This window comes from Delphinus delphis, chromosome 14 (genome assembly GCF_949987515.2).
Source record: "Delphinus delphis chromosome 14, mDelDel1.2, whole genome shotgun sequence".
NCBI classification, from domain to species: Eukaryota; Metazoa; Chordata; class Mammalia; order Artiodactyla; family Delphinidae; genus Delphinus; species Delphinus delphis.
The window spans coordinates 27,782,523-27,807,163 of NC_082696.1; the positions used below are offsets into that span (position 1 = coordinate 27,782,523).

At 36.6% G+C, this 24,641-nt stretch overlaps 1 protein-coding gene across 1 annotated transcript in view; it reads left to right on the forward strand.

Moving 5' to 3' along the window:
• The window catches only part of AHI1 (Abelson helper integration site 1), a 218,894-nt gene that overhangs the window by 71,487 nt on the left and 122,766 nt on the right, over window positions 1–24,641 (forward strand). Inside the window, exons 19-21 of the mRNA XM_060029925.1 lie at window positions 1,859–2,055; window positions 6,044–6,070; window positions 19,688–19,805. Of these exons, the coding sequence (XP_059885908.1) occupies window positions 1,859–2,055; window positions 6,044–6,070; window positions 19,688–19,805 (342 nt within the window). The remainder of the gene's footprint in view (window positions 1–1,858; window positions 2,056–6,043; window positions 6,071–19,687; window positions 19,806–24,641) is intronic.

The window sequence follows — 24,641 nt, forward strand, 5'->3', positions numbered from 1 at the left end:
ATGAACACATCCATCATCCCCCAGAGTTACTTTGTACTCCTTGGTCATCTGTCCCTACCTCCCCCTCCTGCCAGACAAACACTATGAATTAATTAATTTTCATTCCCTAGAATTGTATATGAGTACAACAGTATATACCACGTACTTTTTTTGATCTGTCTTCTTTCACTCATAATTACTTTGAAGTTAATCTGTGTGTTCAAGTTTATCAATAGTTCCTTTTTATTTCTGAGTATTATTTTATTGTATTGATATATCACAGTTTGTTTTTCCATTCACCTGTTGATGGGCATTTGGGTTTTATCCAGTTTTTAGCTATTACAAATAAAGATGCTGTGAATATTCATTTACAAGTGTTTGTATAAACATATGCTTTTATTTCTCTTGAATAAATACCTAAAAATAGAAGAGCTGGATCCCAGCGCAGACATATGTTTAAGAAGCTTCCAGACTGTTTTCTAAAGTGGTTGTGCTGCTTAACCTTCCCACCACTAGTCTGTATTTCAGTATCTCCGTATCCTTGCTAAATTTGAAATGGCCAGTCTTTTAAATTTTAGCCCTTGTAATAGGTATGCTGTGCTATTTCATTGTGGTTTTAATTTGCTTATCGTTAATGACTAATGATGTTAAGCACCTTTTCATGTGCTTATTTACCATCCATGTATCTTCTTCACTGAATCATGTGTTCAGATCTCTTGCCCATTTGTAAAACTGGCTTGTTTGCTTTCTGATGATTGAATTTTGAGAGTTAGGTTTCTTATATACAGGTGATGCTCTATTAGGTATATGATTTGCAAATATTTCTCCCAGCCTTTGGCTTTTCTTCTAATTGTCTTAAGAGTTTGAAAAAACAGACGTTTGAAATTTTTTTGAAGTCCAAAATTGTCAATTTTTTCTTTTATGGATTTTTAAATTATATAATTGTATAATCAAGAAAATACTATTTTAAATGATTACTTTTTATTTGTTCTCCTTTGTACTTACAGGCATTTAAAAATTTTCAAATTCATTTATTTAAATGATCAAATGAGATAATGTATGTGAAAGCATCCTAAACATCATAAAGTACAATACAGGTGCTAATACCCTTGTTGTCGTCGTCATCATCATCATCAAAAACATTCACCCTTTGAGCCATCTATTCCACTCTGGGGTATTAAATCCAAAGAAAGGATTCTTTTAAAAAATAAATTATGAAAGTACTTACGCATAGCCTATAATGAGGGAAAACAGAAAGCATTGTAAATATTTAGCAATAGGAGAATACATAAATAAACTATGGCGCTTCCTTAGATGAGACATTGTAAAGCATTTATAAATGGTAATTACATAGTTGTAGAAATATGCAAAAACTTACATTTAAATTGAAAAACTGTTCAATTGTGTTTACACTATGATATCTTACATAAAATGTATATATGAATAAAGATAGAGGTATGAAGATACGAAAACAGTTGTTTTAAGGAAATGGGTTTGTGAATAATTATTGTTTTTGTGTTTTCTTTATTATATTATGCCTTTGATTTTTTTATATTGTGTTTTCTGTATGCATCTCTTCAAAGTTAGAATCCCCTTCCAATTTGTTATGTTTACCAGACCAAGATACTGCATGGCCTTCAAGGCTCAATTATACTACCTGACATGAAGTTATCTATGAAATTATTATATTTCCTTTTTTATGGTTTACAGTATTTAATAATTTCACATTTTGTTCATCATGTTGTATTATTATTACCCAGTATTTAAAATGTATTATGTACTTTCTGATCATTCCTTTAATGCTACAATTTCATAGCTTAATTATTTCATTATGCTTTTGCTGTGATAATTTGAACTAATTATGGACTAATTTTTCCAGTTGCCCAGCAGGAGGCTGAAATGTTCAAACGCTACAATGGAACCTTTCCATTACCTGGAATACACCAAAATCAAGATGCTTTATGCATCTGCCCTAGACTGCCTCATCAGGGCTCTTTTCAGATTGATGACTATGTCCACACTGAAAATTCTTCAATGAAGATGCAGCAAGTGAAACAGAGGATCGATTCTGTCACAGTATGTTTACTTATTTTATGCAGTTGAGAAGTTGGAAACTTTAAAACCATTTCAGTTCTGTTTTCCATTGCCATGCCAATAAATATTAACTGAACGAAGTAGTTACTTAAATCTAGGCTTTCTTATACATTTATAGTTCCTTTCTGGTACTTGTTCTAAAATCACTTAACTGCAGTAAACAAACTGAACTTAGGATAATCTATTAGGCTTTTCTGACTTGATATCTCTGTAAAGATCAGCCCAGGACTTGTTTCTCTATTTTAAAATATATGTGTGTATATGTGTGTATATGCATATATACAACATGCAGACACGCACACACAGCAAATACCAACCTGGGAAAATGTCTACACAAAATATATAAATGGAACAGCCTTCTTAATATGCAAGAACTAAAAAATAAAGAAAATAGTGAGACTTCAACAAAGAAATGGATAAAAGATATAAACATGTACTTTCAAAAAGAGTAGGTACAAATGTCTCATAAGCGTATTTTAAAGTTCTATCTCACTTCAGAGAAAAGTAGTGCCACAGAAACCAGATATTGCCTGTAAAACTGGAAAAGAGATGATGAAAATCAGGAGGAGGATGCTTGATTAAAAGTCGTGTGGTATTCTGTTGGTGGTAAATTACTATACAGTGTTTCTCAAAGATAAGTGGTAAAAGGTATTGAGAAGCTTGAACATCCTTAAAAATACTTAGGCTTGGGCTTCCCTGGTGGCGCAGTGGTTGAGAGTCCGCCTGCCGATGCAGGGGACGCGGGTTCGTGCCCTGGTCCGGGAAGGTCCCACATGCCCCGGAGCGGCTGGGCCCGTGAGCCATGGCCGCTGAGCCTGCGCGTCCGGAACCTGTGCTCCGCAACGGGAGAGGCCACAACAGTGAGAGGCCCGCGTACCGCAAAAAACAAACAAACAAACAAACAAAAAAAAATACTTAGGCTCTTTGACCCTAATAGTTCTTTTAGTGAGAATTAGCCTGAGCACCTTGAAGAGAGAGACTTTGCGGGCTTGTTGTGTTCCACCTTGTGGCACAGTGCCTGGCATTTAATAAATATCATCCTTTCCCCTCCTCCTTTGATAGGGATATTGACCAGTTTTAAACCCAATATAGGAGGAACTACAGTGAGACATCTTTTAGTTCTGACTGTACTTTCTTCCTCTCTCCTTTCCTTTCTTCAGGAAGTTAGAGAGTGTGGGGTATACAAGAGTGCAGATCACTCAGACAATGGGTTCAGCTTTAGTTGGAATATGGGGGAAATTTTTTTATATTTATCAGTATAAATTTTAGAATAATATGACTATAAATTAATATTTCAGTGTTGTAAGACTTTATATTTTAACATTTTAAAATAATTGAATAATGAATGTGTTCCAGATTTTAAAAGGAAGTATGAATAGATAAATGGAGTTCTAAAAATTAGAGAAAAATATTTATTCGCTAGGAAAAAAAAATGGCCCATGTCTAAAGCCTTGCATTGCAAGATGATTTCATCTACAGACTAAAGAGCAACTCACAGATAGATATATAAACACAAGTTTCCTACAATCTATCAGTCTTTACACTGTGAAACTTAACATCCTGGAATCACCCTGGGCTTGTAGCTTTTCTCCTGCATCATTTTTTATAGCTGTCATCCTCAGATAAATGAAAGGAAAGTAGATGTAAAAGAAAAATAAAATCAGAAAAATATTTTTTAAGATATGAAACCAAAGGCAAGGGGAAAGTAAATTGATAATTTATTATAAGAGAAAAACTTGTTTCTCATAGAATCATTGATTTATTTAGCTTTTACTAAACTTTTCCTTTTAAAAATTATGCTTTGGGATTGTGGTAGATTGAGGCTGCCTTTGGAAATGAAAGCTTTGTCTATTTGCTGTGGTTTTTGAAAAACCATATATTTCCCGTGTTAAGAGAATTCTCTGAACTTTTTTTTCAAATGCTATCTGCAGTGTATTTTCTCTGAGAATGTATGTAGCATATATGGGAATCAAAACAAAATGTCATCTTTGTTCCCACGGAAGCGCCATTCTTTTTATGTTTTGCAAGCATTTAGGTTGACTGGATTCTCACCTTTTGTCACAATGCCTTTTCTCTTGTTTCCTGAGCTGTGTTTTGGTAGACCCTAAATTCCTTTTCCTGTTAGGTTTGTTACTTAGTCTAAAAGACTCTGTCACTGGTCTTCTATGTAGAAGTCTAATAGAGAAGACTATATTACTTCTATATTGTAGAAGACTGTATCCCTGGAGATACTCCTTTCTTTGTAACCACAAAAGGAATGCTTTTCTGATAAAATACAGTTCAAGTTTAGGGTGTGATTTGTGTGTGTGTGAATTGCATAATAAATTCAGTTCCTCAGGTATTTCATAGGTGTTTACTCATGAATGAGAAAAGGATGCCATAAATAGACAATTTTCTGTTCTTGGTAGCTTTATCATTTACTCATAATAAAACTCTTTTAACTGTTTCGTACTTAACAGAGCCGACTTTGTGCTACTACTGCAGCAATACCTAAAAGGCTCTGCAATCCAGATAAGACCTCACAGGTAGACAGTATCTTGAGAGCAGTGACACAACTCTTTCTAAGGTTTCAAACCCAGAAATTTGGTCTTATTAGTGTATCCAGAGCTGCTCAGAATCTGCGGTACCTGGTAATAGTAAAGAGTTCCACAAAAAGTTGATTTATAAACTTAAACATCTTATAATGGAAGGTATACCTCTCCAGCTGCTTGAGCACTCAAGACCACTTGCCCTTTTAAAAATTAACGTGATATCTGGGTCAGTGATCACAGAGCTGATTGTTAAGCAGAGTCATAGGAATAGGGATTGAATGGGTTTTTAAATGTTTTATGCCAATTTTGAAAAAAAAAAAGATTAATTTTCTCTACCCCACAGGAGATATCACCGTATAATAATTGGTGATGATTAACATCTGTTTAATTATGAGTAGAAACTGACATAATGAATTCCTGGTACTGTGCTAAGTGTTTTACGTGTTCACTGTATTTAATCCTCAAAACCATCCTATAATGTGGATGCTAGTATTATCCCCATTTTACAGAAGATGATGTTGAGGCTTACAGAGGTCAAGCAATATTGCCAAGGTCACACAGATGGAAACATTGGAGCTGAGATTCAGTCCAGGCAATCAGAATCTCATGCCCACAGTCAGTTTTACTGTCTCCTTTTAGTGATTGAAATGACTGATATCCTTTAGATGTAGTCTATGTCCCTTAGAAATTTCAGATTAAAAAAAAAGGACACTCTTCTTTTTCAGTTCTTTTTATCTAAACTCCACATTGATTGTTACCATTTTTTCCTAGTGCTGTACTAGGCTGATGATATATGCTGGTTAACAACCTTAATTGGACTAGAATATTATTTGTGTCTCCCTAGCAGCAAATTTACAAGTCATCTATTTTGTGTTGCCTTTGACTAATTTCTTCTTCAAAAGTGACTTTTTCTTGGCCTTATCCCATGAGTTGTAGGCAGTCCCCTTCTGTTGCTCCTCCAGTCATATCCTTTACTCCTCAGAAGTGTTTACTATTAGATTTCCTCTGAAGTAAATTATTAATTTGAGAATTATATGTATGGATATTCTTATTTATAGAGATAATTATATACTGCAGTTCAGAGTGTGTCTTTTAGATATGTTAGTGGCCCAGTACAGAATTTTAGTGTTTATGCGAAGTTTACTGAGGAGGCAAATTTTTCTTGAGGCAGTTACATGTGGGCCCTCCAGAGTCTTGTTTGTCAGTGCGTTTTGCTTTGGCAAACCAAAATCATGTCATTGAGTCTCTTTAATTTATACTCTTTCCAGCTCATTGGAACAGTGCAGAGTGACACCTGCAGGTGATAGATTAAAAAACACTCTCCCAAATGTTGATTTTGGTTATTAAGAGATTAATATCTGAATGTGTTAAAAAGAGTTGATATTTTATTAAATGAAATTATGAGTATTTCTTTACTTATTTTATCCTATTTCTTTTAGGAGGTGATACGAGCCTGTGCTGCAAAGGTGAGTGGTTTTTGTTGTTGTTTTAGAATTTTGTTTATTTTTTTATACAGCAAGTTCTTATTAGTCATCCATTTTATTCATATTAGTGTATACATGTCAATCCCAATCTCCCAATTCATCCCACACCCCTCCCCCACTTTCCCCCCTTGGTGTCCATACGTTTGTTCTCTACATCTGCGTCTCTTTCTGCCCTGCAAACCCGTTCATCTGTACCATTTTTCTAGGTTTCTATATGCGTTAGTATACGATATTTGTTTTTCTCTTGACTTACTTCACTGTGTATGACAGTCTCTAGAGTGAGTGGTTTTTATTACCAGGAAGATAACTTTAGTTTTCATTGTGATGCACCAAAGAATTGAAATGTACCATTCATGGTTGTAATAGAACTTTTACAAAGTTCATCTGATACATATCTTCTGCATTTGAGCTCGGATTTATCAAGGAATCGTAATACTGGCACCTGAGAATTCAGCAAGTAGCTTCATATTTCTGAAGATTTAAAAATATTAAGTGATTGGGTTATACTTTCAGTAAAGGGCCAGCAAGATCATTTCCTTCTCTGAGAAAAATATTATATGATACTTTATAGGTAAGAGACAGCAATACAGTTCCAATGGGTGAATGCTGAGTAAAGTGTATAAGCCTTGAAATGAACGTAAGCCACACATAAACGGCAATGATATATTGTGCTGATAATGCTCTGGATCATTTATACCGTGTTTCATACTTCCTTTCCCATTTAACTGTATAACAATCCTGAGAGACAGATTAGATATTATTGTTATTCCAATTTTAGAAGAGAGGAAGCTGAGGCTGAGAGAGGTTAAGTGATGTGCCCAAGACCCCAAAGTTGGTCTGAAGATGGAGGTATACAAAAAGGCCCTTGATTATTAATCAATTTCAGCTAAATTGTATCTGGGATGCTATCAACACAACAGCTTTCTTCCTTCTACAAGCAAGGTTATTTTATGTACAACCTTTAACTCAATTGTCAAGAAAATAAGTTTTATTTAAAAGAGCTGGAATAACACCACATGTTCGTCCTTCCCTCTTATTTTCTTCTGTCTGTTCCCAAAATTCAGCTGAATAATTAGACATCCATTTATTTATCAAATATGATTATATATGTCACAAAGTGAAAGGTGAGACCTCCAGAAGGGAAAGAATTAAAGTGGTATTAGTATATTCAGAGACTGCTTTATATAATGTCAGTGCAGTGGAAATACTGTTTTTACTCAGTAGACACCTCCTACCATGTGGCAGGTGCTTGGAATACAGCAGTAAGTAGGCTATTGTCTCGTTCCACATGGGGCATCTTATGGAGGAAATGTGTCAGAAAACACTGGGCTTATCCCATCACTGAGCTGTCCAGTATCAGTCAGGACCCATCACTTTTTTACCTAATTATCACAAGTCAACAGGAAATAGAATATAGACAAGGGGAAGGAAGATGGGGAAAAAGGAGAACAAGCTATATTCTGACTTAGGCTGCAGATGTTCAGGAAACTTGTTCCTGATAGCAATGATTGGTGTAATGATTGTAGCTCTAAGATTACTAAATCTTCTTAAGTATGTATAGAATATAAAACTGGAGTCAAAAAAGTAGTTTATCCTCTTGATTAGCAGTTCAGAGCTATTTCTCTTTATTTTAACACATGTATTATGTACCCCTCTTTTGTAATGCTGTCTGAATGTCCAAAGAGTAAAGTGTTCTGCACATATTTGGCAAAAGGCTTTATGGAGAACGTCCTCTGCTATTCTGAAAACTTCTTGAGGGTGGAGGTTCATGTCATTCATCTTTGTATTCCTAGTACTTAACAAAAGTAGCATAGTCATTGAAAATATGACATTTCTGGAAATTAATCAAGGTCTAGAAAGATTAACCTACTAGTGTATTTAGTTATTTTTTATGACAGTTTTATTGAGATATAATACACATACCATAATATCCACCCTTTTAAAGTGTACAGTTTATTGGCTTTTATTATATACACAGAGTTGTGCAACCATCACTACCATCTGGAGTTCTTTCATTCCCTCCAAAAAGAAGCCCCGTATCTCTTAGCAATCATTCTCCATTTCTGGGTAGGGACATGCACACGCGCACACACACACACACACACACAAAACACTCAAACTCCTGCTAACCACTAATATACTCTCTGTCTCTATAGATTTGCCTATTCTGGACATTTTATATAAATGGAATCATAGAATATGTGATTGTTTGTTACTGGCTTCTGCAGATTAGAATAATGTTTTCATGGGTCCTCCATTTGTAGCATGTATGAGTACTACTTTTTATTGTCAAATAAGATTCCATTGTATAAATATATTGCATTTTGTTTATCCATTCATCAGTTTACAGACATCTGTGTTGTTTATACATTTTAGCAATTAAGAAGAATGCTACTATGAACATGTGTGTACAAGTTTTTGTGTGGGCATATGTTTTTATTTCTCTGGGGTATATATCTAAGAATGGAATTGTTGGGTCATATGGTAACTCTATGTTTAACATTTTGGGAAACTACCAAACTGTTTTCCAAAGTGGCTGCACCATTTTAGAATCCCACTAGCAGTGGTTCCAGTTCCTCCTCATCCTTGGCAACACTTACTATTTTCTGTCTTTTTTTTATAGCCATCCTAGTGGGTGGGAAGTGGCATCTCATTGTGATTTTCACTTGCATTTTCTTAATGACTAAAGGTGTTGAGTATTTTTGTTGCGCTGTTTTTATATCTTCCTTGGAGAAGTGTCTATTCAACTCCTTTACCTGTTCTTTAAAAAAAGAATTATTTATTTTTATTGTTCACCTTAAGAGTTCTTTATATATTCTGGATACAAGTCTCTTGTCAGATAGATGATCTGCAAATGTTTTATCCCATTTTGTGGGTTGCCCTTTTAATTTCTTGATGGTATTCTTTAAAACAAAAAGGCTTTAATTTTTATGAAATTAAGTTAATCTATTTTTTTCATTTGTCACTTGTGCTTTTGATGTCATATATAAGAAACCATTGCCTAACCCAATGTTCCAGAGATTTACTGCTCTGTTTTCTAGGATCTTTATATTTTTAACTCATATTTAGGTCTGTGATTATTTTGAGTTTTTTTTTAATATGATGTGATGTAGAGGTCTAATTTTATTCCATTTGCATATGGCTGTCTAGTTGTCCCAGCACCATTTATTGAAAAGAGTATTCTTTCCCCATTGAATGGTCTTTACGCTGTTGTCAAAAGACTTTACTCTTAAAAGCAGAATATATTTGTCATTTCTCATCTGTTACATCCAGAATAATAAATTTTTACCAGATACCTAAGTTTTTTCTTCCCTAAATCCCATCTAGATTTTTATATTGTTGAAGATTTATTCCTTTTTTTTCCATTAACAGTCTTTAAACAAATATTTATTGAATGCATACCAAGCGTGTGTGCGCGTGTGTGTGTGTGCGCGTGTGTGTGTGTGTGTGAGAGAGAGGCCATGTGCGCACATGGAGAATACAACAGTGAATAAGAACATTCTCTTGTAGGGAGACAAATAAAAAAGGAAATAAGATGATTTCAGCAAGAAGTGATGTGAAGAAAATAAAATAGGCCCATGGGACAAAGAATGACTGGGGGAAGTTATGCTCTAAAGGATGATCATGGAAGGCCTCTCTGAGAGAAATACTTGACAAGGAGCTAGTCCTGTCCTGCAGAAGTCCTCATCTAGGAATAAAACTGGCATGCTGGAGGAGCAGAAAGAACACCACTAAGCTTAAGTGGGATAGTGAACAAGCAAGGAGGAACAGTGTTTCCTGACAAATTGGAGAGAAAATCAGGAGATCAGGCGTGCCTTTTAAAGGGCCTTGTAAGCATGGTAATGTAGGGGAGGAAAAACTTTACCTTCTAGTTTCTGTGGCTAGTCTAAGGATTAAGTTGGCATAGACAGATTAACAGGAGAAAAAATACAATTTTAATTACATACATATATGAGCTCCACGGAGTTATGGTATTCCAAAGGCTGCCAGGTAGCTGAGGCTTATATACCATCCTGAGCCTAGAAAAGGGATGGAGAGATCTGGGGCTTCAGAGGCAGAATGCAATGCAAGGGAAGGTGAGAGGAGGAACTGGTTAGTAGACAAGGTTACCCTGCCATGCAGATAAGTCTCTCAGGTGAAAAAGTTGTCCCTGATGATAGCTCTTTTCATGGTATAGTCGATCCCCTTTCTAATGTATTGGGTTGGTCAAAAAGTTCGTTCAGATTTTTCCATAACATCTTAGGAAAAACCTGAACAAACTTCTTTTTTTTGAGGAAGGCCAGTGAACCTTTTTTTTTTTAACACAACTAACTAAATTTATTTATTTATTTTTGGCTGCATTGGGTCTTTGTTGCTGTGCACAGGCTTTCTGTAGTTGCGTCGAGCAGGGGCTACTCTTCGTTGCAGTACGCGGACTTCACATTACAGTGGCTTCTCTTGCTGCGGAGCATGGCCTCTAGGTGTGCGGGTTTTAGTAGTTGTGGCATTCGGGCTCAGTAGTTGTGGCTCACGGGCTCTAGAGCACAGCCTCAGTAGTTGTGGCACACGAGCTTAGTTGCTCCGTGGCATGTGGGATCTTCCCAGACCAGGGCTCAAACCCGTGTCCCCTGCATTGGCAGGCGGATTCTTAACCACTGCACCACCAGGGAAGTTCCCCGAAAGAACTTTTTGGCCAGCCCAGTATATTTCCCTTACAAAAGGGTAACTTCCACTCTGTTTTCAGAACTCCTGTGTCTAAAGTTTCTCAAAGTAATCCTTATACCAAAGAGACATATTTTGGGGTGGCATATTCTGCTATCCTTCTGTAAGGAGTTTAGGATGTTGATTTAATTAGAGAAACAAGTGATTAAGATGTTAAACTAGAGAGAATGTGAGAATAGATTTTAAAAGGAGAGTAAGGGTCTCAGTTCAAGAAAGAGGAGATCGTGGCCTGGACTAGGATGGTATTAAAAGATAAACTGAGGCATATTAAACATTTTAAGAGGGTTTTTGGAGCAAAAAATGATTCGAATTGGGCAGGGCCAAGCCAGAAATCATTAGAAGCATTTCACCAACAGGAGCTGGGGAAAGACTTCTATAGAGAAAAGGCAGAAGCAAAACAAGGAAATTATTGATAGGCTATAGTTTAAAGCCTAGTTGGCTGTTGTGATTAGTTGTCCTTAGGTTTCAATTTTGCAACCTTGAAGTATTTACAGGCTTAGATTTTGTGGTCATAGGCTGCCCTGGCATTAGTGCCACCTCAGTCTAATGGTCCCCTTGATTAATTAGCTTAACAATGATAATAATGGAAATACAAGCAATGGACAGATTTGGGGTATATTTTGGAAGTAGATTCAACAAAACTTGGTGATGGATTAGATGTGGTGTAAGAGAAAGAAATTAGAAATAACTTCTGTGTTGCTGCTTTCAGCAGCTGTGTAGATGGTAGCAGTCTTTTTAATGAGGTGAGGAATACTGGAGTGGAGTTTTCAATATGACTATAGCTGAGAAGTAGGCAATTGGATATATGAGTCTTAAGCTCAGGGGAGAAGTCAGGGCTAAAGTCCTTTTTGTTCTAAACTGTCAGATTTGGTAAGATCACCTGGGCAGAGATTATAGCTAAATACCTGAGGTCCTGGTCCAGGAGAGGGTATGTCAGAAAATCCCAGAGGAAGTATTTTAAGAAAGAGGAGTGATAAACAGTCACATGCTACTGAGAGAAAGAGTAAAATGAGGACAGAAAACAGGCACGGTGGTGTCCTCTGGTTACCTAGATGAGTGCTGTTTCAGTAAGTGGCTGAGACAAAAGCACAGTTGAAGTGAGTTGAAGACAGAATGGGAGAATATAAAGCAGAGACTGTGTAGGCCATTCTTTTAAGACATTTTAACTGGGGAGCAGAGAAGCAGCAACTGGAGGGGAACATTAGATGGACAATATTAAAGCATATTTATTTGCTGATGGGAATAATTCAGTGGTGATGGAGAAGTTGATAATGTCCCATGGAGGTGGTAATTGCTGGACTCAAGTCCTAGAAAATGTGAAAGGGGATGTAATCCTGAATACCAATGGAGAAACTAGCCTTCAGAGAAGGGCGTTTTCATCCTTTCTGGTAGGCAAATAGGTAGAAAGTATGGGTAGATGCTCAGATACAGATTTGATGATGGGAAGATAAAAGAGTTCTCATCTGATTACTTCTGAGATAGTAATTGGTATTAGAAGTCTGTTACATTGCTCTGAATTTCAGTAGCCCTGGACTACTCACACATAAATTTATAATTTACAAATTTCCTTGCACTTTCCTTTGTTTAGGAGTGGACTGAAGCATACCAGAAATGGTATGAGTCTATTTCCATTAAGCTTTGTATGATTCCTCACAAATGGAATTAGTCTGTTTTTCTCATGTTCTCAGACATATTTATTCATACCTGGCATGTTATATAATTGGGCTTATTCTGCCTTAAATTGTAATTAATTTTGCCTGTCTTTTCCAGATTTAAATTATGAATTCCCTCAGGGAGGAACAACGCTTTTCTTTCTTCCCTCTCCCTCCCCCTCCTCCCCTCTCTCCCTTCCATCTTTCCTTCTTTTTAAATTTTACATGGTATTGCTTCCACCTCTAATCTTTACACGTCTGAATTTCCACACGCCTCTGTAAGCTTCTGGAAGCCAGGGGACTTCATCTTTTTTTTTTCAATTATTGATATCATCTACCCTAAATGAATGTAAATGTAACCAAGCTAAAGCTTATTGAAGAACGCTATAAAGGTGAAGTAATAGTCTGTATTATAGTTTAAACTATCTTGGAGCATATTATTCACTGAAAAATAAAAAGGTTTAAAAAATTAGAGACTCCAATGAAAATAAGTTTTTAAAACTTCTTAAAAAAAAAGTATTTTGACAGTATTTGGAAGACTGGCTTGGCTGTAGGAGTAGTACAAGCTACAATAGGCCACGAAAAGAAATTATGGACTTTTGTTACTGGATATCTTAGAAAACAGGAAGAACCCTTGTTTTAGGAAAAACCAGTTTTCCTCCCGTCTCCCTCACTCTCACACTCCTACCACACTCCGACATTTCTGGCATCAGAGGTGGCGGGGTTTCCCTCATCAAGCAGTTCTGAGACACCAGCTGGGTGAACTGCAACTTAATTCTGACACTGTCTACCTGAAGATAGCATCAAATCCTACAAATTAAAGGCTCAGTCGCACAAGCCTGCCCCCTTCACCCCCCTTCAGGCGCCAGTTGCGAGTCCAGGTTACTTGTGCTTCTGACCAATCAGCTATAAATCGAGATTCCACCCACCCCCTCCTTGGGTTTGATTGATTTGCTGAAGCAGCTCACAGGACTCAAGAAAACAGTTTACTTGCTATCTCTCAGGTTATTATAAAATGATATGATAAAGGTGGAAGAAATGCGTAGAGCAAGGCATGTGGGAGAGGGCGTGGTCCTTCCTTGCCCTCCTCTGGGTGTGACATTCTCCCAGCACGTCCCTGTGCTCACCATCCTGGAAGCTCTGTGAACCGCATATTGTCGGGATTTTTATGGTGACTTCAGGTAGGCATGGTCAGTTATTAATTCCATTTCCAGCCCCTCTCTCCCCCCTGGAAAATGGAGAGTGGGTCTGAAAATTCTAAGCTTCTCATCATTTCTTGGTCTTTCTGGTGATCAGTGCCATCTAGAAGCCCACCAAGAGTCACTTCTCTAGAACAAAAGACATTCCTATCACCTAGGAAATTCCAAGAGATTTTGGAGCTCAGCTTCAGGAACCAGAGTCAAAGATAAAATATGAGGACAAGAGATGCTCCCGGTGCTCTTATCACTTAGGAAACCACAAGGGTTTCAGGAGCTCTGTGCCAGGAACCGGGGGCAGAGACCTATATGTATATATTCTTTTCTATTATTTCACACTCCTGTTTCTAGATTTACATAGGAGTATTAAACCATGTAAATTAATGAGTTTCTTACTTTTAAGCCCATTATTCTGTAATTCTTATCATCAAAAAGTTACTTACATTTGAGAAGTCTTGAATACAAATACCACCTTAAATTTGGGGAAGGTTTTAAAACATGCACTGTTTTCATATGTATTAATGCATTTGGCTTCTGTGTAGTTCTTATCAGTGCTACACCAGCCACTTACTAAAGAAAGGTAGATGAAACCTGTTCCTTACCCTCAAGAAGATTACAGTCTGATGGATGATAACTAACAATGTAAGTAATCGTACTAAAGTGTTACCAGTGCCATAGTACTAGAAGATGTGGGGTTAGTGGAGAGACAAAGGAGGGGGAGGTAAGTTCTATTGGGAGAGTCTGAAAGGCTTTTCGTACATGATATAATACTTGAGGGAAAGCTTGGAGAAGGAGTTGGTATCCACAAGGAAGATGGAGCCAGGAAGGAAGCCCATTCCAGGAAACAGGAACAGCATGAACTAAGTCACAGAGACATGCAACAACCTGGCACGTCTGGGGAGCTGTATGCAATTTGTTGTAGCTTGAACATAGGAGATGGAGCAGTAAGGTGGGAAAGCTAGGTAGTTGTTATAATATAGAAAGCTTTGTATGCCATACTAAAAAGTATGGATTTTATCCAGTGGAACAGTTGATGATGGGTTTTAAACAGAAGTATTGCTCAATAAAATTAGCATTTTAGAAAAATCATCCTGGTAGCAGTATAGAAGAAGAATTAGAGAAGAGACAGGAGATAGGAAAACAAATCAGGAGACTATTGCAACAGTAACACTAACTGTGGAGGAGGGGCATCTGATGCCAGAGCACCTGATTGACTTAATGAGTGACTCTGTGTGAAGCAAGAGGAAGCAGTCCAAGGTGATGCCCATCTGTCTGGCTGGGGCAGCTGGGGGGCTGGTGATATCTTTCCCTGAGGAAGTGAACAGCAGGGGAAAGGTTAATTTGGTTTTGAACTTACCAATCAGAAGAGTCTTACTGGGTTGGCCAGAAGTTCGCGTTTTTCCATAAGATCGTGCGGAAAACCCCGAACGAACTTTTTGGCCAACCCAATATATTGAAGAATCATCAGCATAAAAGACAGATGAGGCAGTGACAACAAACATTACTGCCCAGGATAACCATGTGTTGTGAGGGAAGAAGAGGGCCCAGGGGGTCTAGCAAACAACACTCATAGGCAGTGGCAGGATCACCAACAGAAAAATGGTTTCCCAGAAACAGGAGAGTTACTGACAGTGTCAGCTATCTCAGAGGCCTCAACGAATCCGCTAAATTTGATCATTTGAAGTCCACGATGACTTTAACTTCAGTTTTAGTGCTCTGATGGATAAAAGCTTTGTTGTAGCTGCTTGAAAGTGAATGGTTGAGGTATATGGATAGCAGTTATGTGCTATTTTTCAAGAAATTTAACTTTCAGTGAAGCATAAGGAAATTATGGAATCACAGTGAGAATTTGTTTTCTATTTTTATAGTAAAGTAGAAAAGTTTATGCTTATAGCCTTTAGACAAACAGCCAGTAGAGAATTTGGAAGTAGAATTTGGAAGAGTTTTAAGGATATCCCCAAGGGGGACAGATGGCGGGATTAATCTTGAATGGTGCAAGAGGTATGTTCTTAGAAGTGAGGATTTCGGGGGGTCCAGCACCAAATTTTCTCTCTGGAGTAAGGAAATATACTAAGAGAGAAAGGAGGTAAACGTTTGTTATTGCAAGATGCATCGAGGTAAATTGGCTTTCCCTAAGGCATATTACTGCTGGATAAGTGGTTTGAGCCAGGACTAGATCTTAACTCTGAGCTTCTCACAGAGGAATATATCAGTACTTTTTGAACCACCAGTCCTTGGTATATGTATCAAGGGTTCAAAAAATCTTGATTAAATATTACAAAGTAAAACTTTGTTATGGCTGATCCCAATTAGAATTCTAGTTTAGTTAATACAGCATTGGTGAACTGATTTGGGGGAGATTTTCTAGCACGTTACCTCACTGTAAAAATTTCTCTTTAATAGTAACAGTGTTTCTTTCTAATCCCTCACTTCACTGTCCCAACTTGCAAGGAAATTATCTGGGGCCTAGGGATCATGTTGTATTTCTCTTTATGACACCATAGCCAACTCATTTCTTAGGTTTTACTAACCTAGATATCACAGAAATGTAAGCTGCTTTTAGAACTTATATTATGAGATGTTAAGAGACCTACTTCAGATAACTTGAATCTCACTTTGGCTCAAGTTTCCTGTTTAACTTGTTTTGTAATATTGGGATTTTAATTTTTACAACACACATATAACTTGCAACAAAACATTTCCTACATACTGTCTAGGGTTTTGAACTGTTTTCAAATTAAAGTATTATCTGCGTTGTTCAAATTTAGTTCAAAAAATAGACAGTTGTCTGGAGGACGTGGGACAAATTTGTTAACATACGCATACAGACAGTATTAATATCTTTTCCGTTATCATTTAAAACCATTTGAAGTGTCTTCACAAGTTGAAACTTTAAAAACAGTTCTTCAGGTGAATATAGCATATAAAGTCAGCTGAAATGATAAGACTTTTAAGTATATGGAAATCAGTGTTATATACCTCCCAGTGGTTTTACAATTTAGTCACTAAAAGGTAAACTATTGATGGCCTGTTTAGTTTTGTGCATTCAATTTTAGGTTAGAGCAATGACTTTTTTAACATGAAAATTAACCCCCTCCTAGAGAATTAGTATTTGCATATTTTACACAAAACTATTTATATCCAGAAAGAGTAGGCAAAACAGTTGTGTGATTAACTTGGCAGTTCTAGGTGTGTTTTTTTTTCTTTTTCTCTATTATGAATTTCCTTAAATTTTTATGCTTTTCTTTTTACACAGTATGGAGGTATTAAACTGACTTTGGCAGACTGTGGTTTTTGCATGAAGCAAGCAGAAAAGTGTGTTGTAAAAAGAGGATAGATTGTTGTAGGGTAGACTATCTTAGCCAACCTTTCTGTTGTTGTAAAATTATTAAGCAATTCTTTTCCACAGCATATATTTCAAAAATAGATATTGCTTCACTGTATTTAATGGTTGTTATTATTTTTCTTCCTTTAAATGAAGTAGTGAATATGTGTAAGCTAGCTTTGGAAATACTTGGAGTTCTAATTTCAAATCACTATAATAATTAACAATTATCCCAGCCTTAGAAACTGACTCCTCTGCTCTGTTAGGTTGCCACTTATCACTTCATGGACATTCGAATAGTCTCTAAGAAATGTGTCCTGGTGGCGCAGTGGTTGAGAGTCCGCCTGCCTATGCAGGGCACACGGGTTCGTGCCCCGGTCCAGGAAGATCCCACATGCCGCGGAGCGGCTGGGCCCATGAGCCATGGCTGCTGAGCCTGCGCGTCCGGAGCCTGTGCTCCGCAACGGGAGAGGCCACAACAGTGAAAGGCTCGCATAGCACAAAAGAAAAGAAAAGAAAAGAAAAGAAATGCGTCCAGAAAGAGCAAATTATAAAAATGCTTAGGAAAAACATGTAATTGTAGATTATAGTTGAGGTTTTTTAACAGCATTTTACTTAAAAAGAGTGGCAAGTCTTTCTGTTTGAGTGGAGGCATTTAAGTATCCTCTTCTAGCTTTCTTGGTATCCATTTTTGTTTTAACACAAGTAAATTAAGGCAGATGGGGTGTGTGTGTGTGTGTGTGTGTGTGTGTGTGTGTGTCTGTGTGTGTGTCTGTGTGTCTGTGTGTGGTGTCCAGCATACACCTGTTCTTTTGCACCAGATTTCAAAATGCTTTGTTTGACACATAGGATAAAAATTTTTAAGAACACAGAAGTAAAACTGAAAAATGATTCTAAAAAGAGAAGTGGATTAAATAGTTAAGTGATAAATATGTCATTTTGTATATAGTACTTCCATTTAAAAGCATAGCATTCTGAAAAATCTGCATCTTCGTACTGCATTACATATTTTTAATTACGCTTACTTGTAGTGATGTTAATGATAGCTAATCTTTATGTGGCGCTTGATTTGTATAGCACTTCAGGTTCCCTTTACCAACGTACTTTGTTTAATCTATTTCATATTTAATATGTTATTTAGTGCTTTATGGTTAGCCTATGTGAATAGCTCTTTATAATACCAGTTCATTGTTACTGCTCTTCAGGTACATTTCCTTTGAAGCATACGTACTATTTTTATTATCTCCATTTAAAGATGGAAAATGAAGTTCAATGATGTTAAGTGATAGCATTGTTACTTTAGCTGTTGTATCAATATAGTCAACTTTAATTTTGGTCAATGTTTAATAATGGCTCCTTACAGAATTTTTCTGGCTGGATAATTTTTCTTAGCATTGATGTAGTATTTGACCCCATCTAACTACTTTGAAAAATATTTTTATTTTTTATAAGATGATACCACAACAGTTTAGGAACTTTAGAACTATATTATCATCTGGTCTTAATGGACTTTTTCACCAAATTATCTTTCCTTCAAGAGAAAAACTTAATCTAAGATATACCATTTACTATCACTGTTTGAAAGAAGGGAAGCATTTACAAACATTATGTAAATACTGAGTCAGAAAAGGGCATGTAACCACAACCCAGTACTACTGTATACAGAACACCAAAAGGGAATTTTTAAATACTAATACAGTAGAAGTCCTCTGTGTAGTTTTGATTATTGCAAAAAAAGAGAGAGAAAGGAGCTGTTTTCATCTACTGATATTTACATACCATAAACTATCATTTAACAGTTTGTTAATTCACAGATTACTTTTGAAACTGTTTCAAATTTTTTCAAAATTAGATCATATTTTATCGTGCTTTTTGAAAGTGATAAAAATAATAAGATAAATGAATGATTTATTAATAATGAGTGACTAGATCACTGCTGAAATTGTTTGAGCTACAAAATGAATTTACTAATTTACTAGACATTTAAAACTTTTTTTGTGACATGTATTTTTCTACAGTAGCTGTAGTTATAATGTTGCACTTGTTGTTATTTTCATTTCTGTGAAACTATTGTACTCAGACAACTATAGTAGGATTTTTGTGTTGTAGAACATTGTATTTACTTACAGAAATTTTGCTTGTTCATTATTTTAGTTGTTCTTTGACATTGTATTAAGAATGAGATTTTTTGATGCAGTGGAAACTATTTCACTTGGCAAGTTAGGTTGCAGCTGTGTTATCTATGTCACCATGATGTATATAAACATGAATATTACAGGTGTTTTCTGTGCAGTCTCTGAAAAGGAAGTACCTGCTATTTCAAAAATGCTAAAGAAATGTGGGTGTGAAACATTTTAACCCTTTCTTAATTGAAAGCAGTCAAGGAGTCACTTTTATTTTTCACGTTTTGTTTGGCATAACTTTTAAGACCACTCTGAGTTACTAATAAAGTCAATTCCATGCTAAGCAAACTTGTTTTCAAAGTAAGGCAGATCGACTTTAATATAGTTACGCTTTCACTACCACTGTATTCCTTCTTTGATAAAAACTATTCTGTAAAATCTTTAAAGTTTTGTAAACTCTTAAAAACTAAGCATATAAATCATTGCCACTCCTTTTGACAAGTGTCCTGGTTTGCATCGTAAGCAACTATTTCTCATCCAGTTTTTGCATCAGTAACCCAGGAAATTACGCTTTCGTTTCTGATTTGCCTTTCCTATTACAGGTTAACAAAAATCTCTCATTTACTTCAGTATCAGCCTCCTCACAACAGTTGAAGTCAAAACAATCAAACGTGCTGGACGCTCATCAGATTCTGCGTCAGTTTGGTTTCACTCAAACTGGTGAGCCCCTTTCTTGCTTTGACTGTTCTTTCAATGTTCAGATTCTGTTTTTTAATGGATATCATTTATTTCACTTCAGAAATCTGGCTCATAGCATTGTAATGGTCAGTTTTCACACCTGATGAATTATATTCCAGCATTTTTTCTTTCTAAATTATTTCAAAAGCAAATTTGAATTTGGTAATTTTAATAGTAGACACTCCCAACCTCTATTCTATTGAGCAGATAATAATTTAAAGGTAGCAAAACGTGTGAGTTTTAAACATGTATAATATGAAATCTGATTCAGTTTCCCTTGGGTAAAGGAACCATAGTTTATGGATAATCACATTTTGTAATTCATTTCAAGGAAAGCCTACATAAAATGCATTTTGGCAGAAACAGAATACATCCTGCCAGTACTATCGTGTTTCTTTAAAATTAGAAAATATGCAAAGAAACTAGTTATTAAAATGTATATCAATCACAGAGTTGAACTATACAACTGCAAATTTTTAGGCTAATGTTTTAAATTAATTTGAATAAGGTTTTCAGAGGATATCGAAGAAAAAGCATCTAGGTGAGAAATGTGTATTTTTGGTATTGAAAGATGACTATTTCTATTCATTAGCTTTAGGTTTTTTATGGTATTTTTTCTGCTATTGAAGTCTTTTAGAAAGATGAGACAGCTGAGAATAACAAAACAGTTGTCTTTGACAGAGAGTCATAAGAAGAAGAAGAAACTTGAGCTTGAAAAGTTCAACATACTTTATTTAGAAATTTAGGAACAATATTACTTTTCTACTTTGAAGGTATTTGGAGTTGTGCAAGTTATTTTAATATTGCTACATTTTAATATCGCTGAGTTACGTATTACAGTGGGAAAATACTTGGTTCAGGAACTCTTATGTTCAGTCTGGCTGTGCCTTTTATTATCCTTATTACCTGCAAATGTTAGAATCTTCATTTTAAAACTAGAAATGATGTTTGCATTATATATTGTTGAAGTTCAAATCACGAAGCACATATGAAAGCACTCTATAAGCATAAGGTACTATATGAGTGTAACATACTTATCTCGTAAACAGGATGAGTGTGTACATTAGCTTTGAAAATACTTTGAGTTCTAATTTTAAATCACTGTAATAATTAACAATTATCCCAAACCTTAGAAATTTAAAATTTCTAGTGTTTCAGATACCGCTAGAAGTTAGAGGAACAGCTTTGTTGTTGTGTACAGTGGGGGGCCCACCGTGGCTGCTCCTGTAGACACATTCTCTGCACCTAACTCGATACTTGGTTTGCCTTCAAACCGCATCATTTTAATGACTAGGAGGGAGGGAACCTGTCTCCACCACTTGATCCCTATCTTTCTGCTGAGGTCTAAAATGCTTCCAGGAACAAATCTTTCCTTCCACATTTCAGGATTAAGGGGATAGAACATAAATGTCTGATTGAGTTAGCAGATTGATTAAAGTTCATTCAAGTAGTGTCTTAAGTTTATCAACCAACAAGGTGTAGATAATAGATATAAAATTCTTTTTCTGTAAACGGAAAGAGCAGAGAGGATAGATAGGAAGGCCTTTGAAATGGAAGAGCGAGATAAAGACTAAAGATAAAGAAAAAAAGGAAAGCCCGATATGATAAAGGCAAGCCTTGCAAACTTCACAATTATACGTAAGATTGGCTCCTTTTACCTTCAGCTTTCCGTGGCCATGTAGGCCTTGAGTGGGCCTTTTAAATCATGCATGTCCCTTGGTGTGTGCACTATCGCAAGAGCATTACCATTAAGCCATGTAATACGTGGTAAGAATGCTTTGCTTGAGTTTTAGTTATTAATATGCCTGACCTCATTTTAAGGCATATCCTTCCTATAAAATTTATTGAGATATTGCTGTATAGAAGAGTTATAAAAGCAGACTATGTAGTCCTTTGCAAAATGGCCAAATCCATCTTATTCATTAAGAAGCCAATCTTTGTGGAAAAAATCCTGCCCTAGGAAACAGGTGAACTAGTTTCTACACCTGACTTCACTTCTGAATGACTATAGAATCTTTAGTAATTTCTTCAGGCCTCAGTTTTCTCATCCCTGCAGGTTAATGAGGGCTCTGGATTTGGTGAGTTTCTGTCTTAAAAATTCTGAGTCTATTCAATATTCAAACCAGTTTTAAAAGGGGATAAATAGTTAAGTGTTCTTGACTGTATAAATAATCTATTAGAATCTGAAATAAAGGACTATGGAAACAATGTAGATAGGATGTTTAAAAATAAAAATCTTACTGAAAAGCTATCAGCTTTTGGCTTTGTACAGTGTAAAGGAAGACTATTTACACAGAACTAGTCAATATGGGCCCACTGGCCTTCATGCAAGAGGCTTAAGAGGAAGGGTTGATTTGATATATATTATATATAAGTGAGTTTATATGCTGGAAGACAAGACCCAGAAGTGCATTTACGGTCTGCATTTACTTCTATTGACCTTATTCAAGGTGAGTTCTGGGTAATGGAGACTGCTGGAAAAGTAAGAGTTTCTTCCTTGGTTTGTATTCTTCAGAGTTTCTAGAATACTATCTTTATTCATTCTAAAATCATTTTAAGTGGCTACTTTGTTTAAGTCCCTTTCTTAAGGATATGGACTAAATATGGCAGTCTCTGCCCTCAAGGAACTTTGGTTGGGAAGACAAATGAGCACGCAACAAATTATGTCAGAGTGTGATAAATTCTAAAATCACAGTATAAACAAAGTGTCACTGAAATATAGAGGGATAAAGCAGCTGAGCGATTTCTCGTACTTTACATGTTCACACAGAACTCTTGCCCCCAAACTGTTCCTCCACTTCCACTTCCCCTGCCCCACACCAGGTCTTCCCACCCAGCACTCCGGCACATGTACCCAGTCATTTAGGTTGAACCGGAAGCCATTCGGGATCCCTCTTCTCCCTCCACTTCCCTGCTTTTACTCCTGTCCCTTAGCTAATTCTCCCCACAGCAGACAATGTGATTCTCTGAAATATAAATTAGATCCTGTTACTTCCCTGCTTAAAACTCTTAAATGGGTTTCTGTGGCGGTCAGAATGAGTTCCATACTCATTGGAAGGTAAAACCATACCTTCCAAGGTCTCGCCTCTGTCTTTGTCATCGGCCTCATCAGCAGATGGGGCTGCAGGAGGGCACGCTGAGCCGAGAGGCAGGCAGCTAAACAAACAACTGGAAGCGAGCTTGACTTGGCCAGGCAGTGGTTTGAATCTTAGGTTAGCTGGAGGAAATGGTGAGATGGAAGTGTTTGGGAAGAACTGAGTTGCAAAGTAGATTGGGGTCAAACTGTGCCCTACTGAGGAATTCACATTTTATTCTCTAGATAAAATAGAGCTATCCAAAGGTATGAGGATGAAAGAGAAATGATAAAATATGTTTCTAAAAAATACAGCTCGGGCTTTCCTGGTGGCGCAGTGGTTGAGAGTCCGCCTGCCGATGCAGGGGACACGGGTTCGTGCCCCGGTCCGGGAAGATCCCACATGCCGCAGAGCGGCTGGGCCCGTGAGACATGGCCGCTGAGCCTGCGCGTCCGGGGCCTGTGCTCCACAATGAGAGAGTCTGCAACAGTGAGAGGCCCGCGTACCGCAAAAAATAAATAAATAAATAGAATAAAATAAAATAAAAAATACAGCTCATGTCTTAGTGAGGGATGGGTTAGAGAGGAAAAGAGCTGGATACAACTCTTATGAGATACTTATTTAGGAACTGTTCATTAGGCTTTTGCTCTAGGTTCTTAATGAACAAAATAATAAATCAGCTAATTTTATTAAAATTAAAACCATAAATCTTTTCTGAGTAATTTGTATAAGAAAGAAAGTTATAAAACTATATTTGTCAATTATACCTTTATAAAGCTGGGAAAAAAGGACATTTTAATTTTAACATTTTAGATTAAATTGTAGGTTATAGTTCATAAATGTCTCACCATATGGTGAACATGTTGTACTGCATCTCAAAACTGTTTGCAAACTTCCTTAGTATAATGAAGAAAATCTATAAAACAACAACAGTAACTTCTATTCGTATCAAAATCTATTTATATACATCTTCATTTGATCCTCAACAAAACCCTCTGAGAAGTAGGGTAAACATTAAAATCATAGAGTGTAAACTCTTGAGAGCTGCTAGGACCTTAAATCTTTGACTGTCAATCCCTTTACCGTGAAACTGAGAAGCAGAAGGGCTGACGTGTCAGAGTTCACATAGCTAGTGGCATTGGTATCTAGAGCAAGATCTCATCGTGCCTAGCTCAGTACTTACCCTCACCATCCCACGCTGCCTCTGCCTTTGGCTGGAGGAGGGCACTAGTTCAGAAGTGAGGTGGACCCTCAGTGAGGCTATGCCTAGAGCCACTCCTTCATTCCTGGCCCAATGTCCTCCCACTCTGCCCAGAGGTCCCTCTGGCCTCGGGCGTGTACTTTTCTTACTAGCATTGGAGGTGTGTGATATATTGCAAAGTAATAACCTGGACAGTACTATTTGGAATAGGTGTAGTTGTTAAAACTGAGGTGTCACGAAGGTATTTTCTAAGAATTAATGAAGTTATCTTTTTATCTGATCTTTAAATATAATTCTGTGTTCACCAGTTATTAGACTACTTAAAGCCTAGTTCCAGTGAAATTGTGGTATTTAGTTGCCAGTGAAATCAAGAGATTCTCTGCAGAGAAATTTTGTTCTGAGATAGTTGGTCTGAATCCCAGATCCCATTCAACTATCTTGAGAGTCCTTATTATATTAATAGTAGTAAATTTTAACATGTGGATTATTCAGTAATAAAATCAATCACAGTTATGAGGGTGGAAGTTAGAGGAAGTGCTTATC